The sequence below is a fragment of the Oratosquilla oratoria genome, chromosome 25 (assembly GCF_046742065.1).
Source record: "Oratosquilla oratoria isolate Oo_2021 chromosome 25, ASM4674206v1, whole genome shotgun sequence".
NCBI classification, from domain to species: Eukaryota; Metazoa; Arthropoda; class Malacostraca; order Stomatopoda; family Squillidae; genus Oratosquilla; species Oratosquilla oratoria.
In genome coordinates, this window is record NC_134801.1 from 33,649,843 (window position 1) to 33,657,342 (window position 7,500).

At 45.0% G+C, this 7,500-nt stretch overlaps 1 protein-coding gene across 6 annotated transcripts in view; it reads right to left on the reverse strand.

Annotated features, from left to right (window-relative positions):
- Positions 1 to 7,500, reverse strand: part of Tusp (WD40 superfamily protein Tusp) — a 126,128-nt gene that overhangs the window by 9,718 nt on the left and 108,910 nt on the right. For 5 of the 6 annotated variants that reach the window (XM_076208646.1, XM_076208645.1, XM_076208644.1 and 2 more), the window contains 2 exons: positions 1,808 to 2,167; positions 1,194 to 1,421 (listed from right to left, as the gene is read on the reverse strand). The exons of the other annotated variant lie outside the window; for it this stretch is intronic. In XM_076208646.1, the coding sequence (XP_076064761.1) occupies positions 1,194 to 1,421; positions 1,808 to 2,167 (588 nt within the window). The remainder of the gene's footprint in view (positions 1 to 1,193; positions 1,422 to 1,807; positions 2,168 to 7,500) is intronic. 6 annotated transcript variants of the gene reach the window in all.

Sequence of the window (7,500 nt, forward strand, 5' to 3'; positions counted from 1 at the left end):
CGAGTACACTCAACAAAAGAAAGCATAGAACACGGGAGTTGGACTAAGGCGTAGGAGCAGAAGGAAAAGAACAGAGCCGGAACGGGAGACGGGGCTGTGGGGGTGAAGGAAGAAGAGACTTGCCAGGCCGGGCCGGGCGGGATGAGGACCGTAGAGTTCGGTATCACCGATTCTGCGCGTGAGGTTGACTCATGTAGGACGCGGCAGGGCACTAGTACCTCAACCCCAATAGTACGACTGGTTTTCCTGGGACTTCGTCTTTGGACAAGGTTGGGTGCAGCCGCACCTGAACTTTCAATCAAGTCCTTTTGTTGAAAGACATGCATGCAGAACCAGAGGCGTGCCCGTTAGAGAACAATCTGAAGGGGACGAGGAACACTTCGAAGAAAGGCGGGAGATGGGACGTTTGCAGCTAAATACTCTGGATGCAGGTCATGAGACAACGTAGTGGTGAAGAGCAAGTAGGGGAAGAGTCGGAGAGCATAGCGGAAGTTTCTTCTGAAGTGGCCGGCATTGGTCGATCCGCTAATACAGAAGGGGAGTGAAGTGGTGGTGGATGATAGAGGTTGTGGCATGGAGAGCTGCGGAAGAGGTAGCAAGCACAGGGAGAGTGGAGAGGCTGTGGCTGGAATTTCGGCAGGTAAGGTCGCAAGCAAAGCAGAAGTCGAGGGGGCAGGAGAGGCAATACATGAGGCGTGTGAGGTGGATGTCTTAATGGTGGTGATGGTAGTGGTGATAGTAGTGGTGGTAGTGGCAGTGGCAGTGGTAGTGTTGGTGGTGGTAGTAGTAGTAGTGATAATGGTGATGGTGATGTTGGTGGTGATAATGATGGTGATGATGCTGGTGATAATGATAGTGATGGTGATAGTGATGGTAGTAATGATGTTGGCGGTGATAATGGTGGCAGTGCTAGTCATGACGGTGAAGATGATGGTGATAGGGATGGTGAAGGTGGTGGTGATAGTGGTGGTAGTGATAATGGTAATGGTGATGGGGATGGCGATGGTAGTAGTAATTGTGGCGGTGGTGGAAGTTGTGGTGGCAGTAGTAGTAGTGGTGGTGGAGATGGTGTTGATGGTGGTGGTTTTGGTGGTGGTGGTGAGCGGAAACAACAACAACAACAACAACAGCAGCAGCAACAGCATCAGTAGTAGTAGTAGCTCACAAAGCCCGTAACCATGGCAACCGCAAACCTTGATTGTCTTGGGCGAGTTATTGTCAAATTTCTCGTGATGATGTTGGCTGTGCTGAAGCAGGGGTGGATGCGGCGGTGGCGGTAGCGGTGGCGGTAACGGTGGCGGCGAGCTCTCGAAGTGGTGACGGCGGTTGACAAACTGGGTCGAAGAGTCCAGGCTGCGGCTTTTGCCCCACTCCTGCAGGCGGGGCGTTCTCCGCCGACCGCACATCCCGCCGAGGCACCGCTGTGGGCGCCAAACAGACCTTCAGAGGGCAGCCCTCGTTAGGGTTTTTAGGGTGTGTCTTAATCCTACTCCACCCCTTCCCCATCCTCCTTCCCCCTGTCATCCCCTTCCTTGTCCCTTGCCCACTGTTCGATCTATGAAAACTTCTCCGTCCCATCATACCTCTTTACGTTAGTGCCACTACTCTCTCTTGAGTCTCCTACTCCAAGTTCCTATTCCTACTCTGCCCTGACCTCTTCCCCATTCCCCCACCCTCCAGTTCTTCTCTTCCCACTCCTTCCCTGTTCTTTCCCTCAAGTAGCTTCCCTGTCCCACATCCTTATTCTGTCCTTCCGATCCCACCACCCCCCACCCTCTCTCACCGGACCTTGGCCCAGCGGCCCTACCTTCTTGTTCGCTTTGCCCGCGCCGCTCCGGGCGAAAGGCAAGTAAGTGTCCAGGTTCTGCAGGTGGCCCATGGGGTGCAGGTGACCGTCTGCGTGTTGCAGATGGGTATCCAGATGGTACATCTGCCCTTCTAGATGGTGGAGCTGATTTTCCAGGTGGTTGAGGTGGCCGACGCTTTTGCTGCGGCAGCGGTGCGCCCTTCGGTTGCGATGATGCGCCGGCGAGAGGGAGAACCCAAGGTCGGACTCGCCGCTCTCTTCGTCGATGAAGCGGATCGCGTCGCTTCGACCACCGCCACCTCCGCCGCCTCCGCCACCGCCGCCGCCGCAGCTGCCCACGACGTCGACGCCACCGACGCCCTGTGGTGAGATGCGGCAACGCATCAGCATGGCGGGACAATCATACCGGCCGCAGACTGAACGTTGGTGTGACGCCATTGGGACAGTTCAAGATCTAAACCAAAGCCTGTTAATACCAATTCAGCTCACTCTGCCTCCACAACTCATGCCAGAAGCGGCAGGGGTAGAGCACTGGAGATTTAGCGTAGAACACCCCGTTTAACTTCTCTGTGACTGTATGTGTATGTCTGCCTCATTTGCGAGATCGACTGCACGGTCAGGCCAGTCCCAAATTCAGTTTGTTTTTGCCCTTTTCATAAATTTCTTGTTATTCACACAAAGTGATGCCCAATATGTCACACCTCCCTGCACATGACGTGGCGTTGTGATGATATATCTTATGAAATTTGACGTGACGCCAATGAAACTTATCAAAGTTTGAATAATGATAAGAGGTCCATGTACTTCAGAAAGAAAACTAGCGGCTTGACGTCATGAGGCATCAAATCGACTTCCTCATGACGTAATATCGTTAGCTTTCTTCCTAAATTTAACTGACCCTTTGTTATTTAGACCTTGATATTACCAAGGACGAAATAACAACATGTCAGTTCACTTTGAAAAGAAAACTAACGATATGGTGTCATAGGGAAATATGACACTCGGCTGTTTTGACTTGCACATTCGAGGCAGCTGAGTTAACATTTTGCGCGTCTAACGTCATACCATTAGATTTTGTCCAAAAGTAAATTTATTTGTTATTATTTAGATCATAGGACATCCAGTCTGACTGCAGGTCAACCAATCAGTAAGGTAGTGAGTCAGTTAGCTTAGATTTTTGATGACGCCAGCAGAACCTTTTGACGACATTGGCAGGGCAGCCAGTTTTGGGAAGTTATGAGCCGTCAGTCGCCAAGTCCTAATTTCTTCGGTACTGAGAGACCTTTGTTTTTATTCTAACAAACGTTAAACTATTCTATTTAGCTACATTATACCTCATGAAGAGGTTACTTGTTCTATTTTGACTGACGACAGACGACTTTATTTATTTGTGATAGCGGAGAACCTAAATGACTCTTGATCTCATGAAAGATTAAGCCATAGAACCTCTGTGATCAATCACCTTACTTCTGGCCCTAACCCTCCTTTTGACTACGCGTCACCAACAAGAGCGCTCGTTACACAACTTCCTGGGTTAGGTAGTCAGCCTGTCGCCAGACACGCGGACAGTTACCCTCAAAGTCCGGTCTCCACTCCTGAACTCAAGTATGCAAATACAACCTTCTTTTCTTAACATGTTTGTGTTCTTATGTACGATTGTTGTCTTACAACTAAAGGTTATTTTACAATTGAAATTCCTCTAGTGCACCAGTATCCAGAGGATATAGTGACAGACCTAAATTTAGGAGTGAGAGCAGGGACTCCTTAGAGAGTTAGTGTACCTCTCAAACTAGACCTTAGTCTAAACTCGATGCTGTGGTTTGGACCAAAGGGCGAGGGAGGAGCGACTAGTGTGACGTCATGTCGTTCGATTTCTTTACGAGGTGAACCAATTCTTACTATGTAGACCATGATGATATCCTATCTGTACATAATAAAAACAGGTCAGTTCACTTAAAAAAATATATGATGTCATGGGGAGTACACGGGCTTCTTGTCATTTAGATTGATATAGCGATGAAGACAATGGCAAGACGAAAATGAAGAGTATTTGGACGAGGGGTTTGGATGGTTGAGTTGGAGGGAGGGGGAGCAACGAAGAATGCGAAGGGGGAAATGAATGATATGGTTCAACTTTGAAGTGAACATGCAGCATAAAAAATGTGTTACAAAGGCCTGTGAACTTGTGACGTGTATACGAGTTGCCATGGAGATGAAGAGGGGAGGTAGCATTTTATGTCCCTGGCAGAAAGAGCAGAGGCGATGTGGATGGTACGGATGTCCTCCACAAGCAATCCGAGAGGATGAAAAAGAAGTCTTACAGTGAAGGAGTTACTACGAGTGGCATATTCCTTTTCTTTTTAATATGTCTCTAATTTGGACAATTATATTAATTTATAATATGGTAAGATACTGGAAGTAAATCACTAAAAAAATAGGCTATATAATTAGTAATTTTATTTGGAAGGTGCAGCCTAGCACTTTAACCTCATTAACAAAGGGATAGTACGGAGAAGATTGGAATAGCTTCGTGGTAGCCAAAACACGAGGGTAGGTTCCTCCCTCATCCTACCTTGTAAGGGAGGGATTAAGACCGCTTTACATTCTTGTATACGTTCTTGGAACGTGCTGATTTCTGGGTGATAAATGTGAGGAAGATTGAATAAATCAGGAACATATTCCCCTTTCTCTGCGTTTTATGACTTTAGTGCATATTTTAGCTGCCATCAGGCGATTTTATTCTTCATCAATCGTTTAGCTGTGTTTTACATCTTTACCATTTATTCTTTCTGTCACCAAGCGATCTCATTCAGGTGAGGGAGACTTACGTCTATAGCCAGAGTGTCAAATATTGGAAATTAGATGTATAGCAGAGTGATCAATCACTCTTGATGACAGCAGTGAATAAGCTAACAGAGGGGAATTGGTGAATATTTATGGAAGTAATTACAAATATTGACACGTCATCATTATCAATGGAGAGCACATGCCATGGTGAGGGGGGAGGGCTCCCTTCAATTATACACCACGAATTTTCCGAGCAATCCCCCATACCGCCACCCTTATTATCCCAAAACAACTTTCGGCACGATATGTGGCCTTCCCCCTGTCATGATGCAAACAAGGTCATCATATTAAAACAACAGGGCAGGACTCGCAGTAATGGTTATAAACTGGACAAATTTAGATTTAAAAAGGAAATAGGTAAGAATTGGTTTACTAATAGAGTGGTAGATGAATGTAATAAACTTAGTAATCATGTAGTAAGCGCTGAAACTATCAGTTGTTTTAAGAAACGATTAGACAACTTTATGGATGGGGATGACAGGTGGTGATGGATACGGAGCTGCCTAGTGTAGGCCTTATGGTCTCTTGCAGTCTCCTTCATTCTTATGTTCTTATGTTCTTATGAGTTCTGGGGACGTCCCCTTTATCTGTCTCTCCTCCACCGAGGGTTCCCTTTTGTGGAGATCATCCTGTGAGTTGGAATCCACATCAGGGAAACGAACCACATGCCCTTTTAGCTGAGCTGAAGCTCAGGAATTAGGAAGGTAATAGATCCGGAGTCTCGCAGAACATTTACTGGTCTGAGACCGTCATACCAGAGATACCCTATAATTCTCCGAAGGCACTTGGTTTCAAAAACGTCGAGACGTCTCTTCAAATCAACATTCAGCCTCTATATCTCACAACCATATAAGGCAGGGAGCACAAGGAACTTGCAGATTTAAATCTTTGCCATCCTGTATATATATCGACACCACCATATGGGCTAGTAGATCGAATTCAAAGCACTATGGATCATGTAAATTCTTCGACGGATTATCTGATATAGTCCACCATTTAAGCATGACACTACCAAAGGTATTTTATTTTTTTCACATAAATACCTGTGACAGATGCATGGACGGACTGAACTCTGTTATCCAGTAAACCCCAAAACGCCAGGACTTTGGTCTTGGCCCAGGAGACCTAGAGTCCAAGAGGTCTGGTCTCCTTGTACAGTGACTCGAGGGCTGCAACCAGGAGTTTCAACGACACCCCAAAAGTACGGCATCATCGGCAAGGCCGGTGACTCTAGTGAAGTCGATTGTCCTTAGATAAGGAAAGGATGTAACAAGCACCCATAAAAAGAACCCGGCTGAAGTTCACCTCGGGCCTGTTCGTGCCTCGTTTGCACTACCCCTGCCACCCGCGTAGCGGCATTATTGGATTTGACGGCGCGGGTTGCAAGCCCACCCCTACTGGTAGCGCATGTCTGGATGTAAAATATATATATATATAGAAATTCACCCCTCACGCACTCCCCACCCACCACGTAGCCTGACGAGGGGACGTAATTTTGAGTTAATAACCCAACAATTCCAGGGATCGTTGAAGACCATGTGCGACCACCACTCTGGCACTGCGGGGGAAAGCTACGAAATGTGTGATATCCGCCTATCCGCCTAGATTGTATCTCTCTGGCTGAAAGCCTGCATGACTGAATAATTCAAGTCAGTCAGCTCGACCAATTTGCCTCTGATCCAAGGGGTGTGTTGCGTGCCACAGGGGGTCACTAGAGCACAATCAATGGTTCATAGTTACATACACATATATGAAATTTTGCGTTCAACCCATCTCCACAATGATAGTACAATTGGAAGTATACATGTGTATGTAACTCGAGCATACAAATACATAAGAAATAATGCGCTTAGCTTATATCTCTCTTGATGGCCTAGTTGGAAAGTCACTGTCGCACTTGTCATGAGGTTGCCGGGTTCGAGTCCTGGCCAGTACCATATTTCAATTTCAGCATGCTGGCCTTGGATGGTTTAGAATTAAGGTGTATTGCGGTTGTTAAAATGTATCTCTAATCACTGGGACCCATTTAGTGTTGTACAAATACTTTCCCGCGTTCATATACTTCCAATTGTACTATCATAGTGGAGATAAGTTGAACGCAAAATTTCATATATGTGTATGTAACTCGAGCATACAAATATATAAGAAATAATGCGCTTAGCTTATATCTCTCTTGATGGCCTAGTTGGAAAGTCACTATCGCACTTGTCATGAGGTTGCCTGCCGGGTTCGAGTCCTGGGCAGTACCATATTTCAATTTCAGCATGCTGGCCTTGGATGGCTTAGAATTAAAAAGCATTGCGGTTGTTAAAATGTGTCTCTAATCACTCGGACCCATTCAGTGTTGCACACATATATATATGTATATATATATATATATATATATAAATGTATATATATATATATACATATACATATACATGCATATATATATAAACATATATGCATATATATATATATATATATATATATATATATATTTACACACACACACATACACACACACACACACACACACACACACACACACACACACACACACACACACACACACACACACACACACACACACACACACACACACACACACACACATATATATATATATATATATATATATATATATATATATATATATATACATATATATATATATATATGCAGACATATATATATATATATATATATATATATATATATATATATATATATATACACACCCATTTTAACAGCAAAATTAATTCTCTTTTGAAGAATTTTGCATGGGTATAAAACTATTAATCTTGCACCTTTCATTCAAATTTCATATAATTTATATCCTCATCAATCAGAGTGGAGGGTCCTTT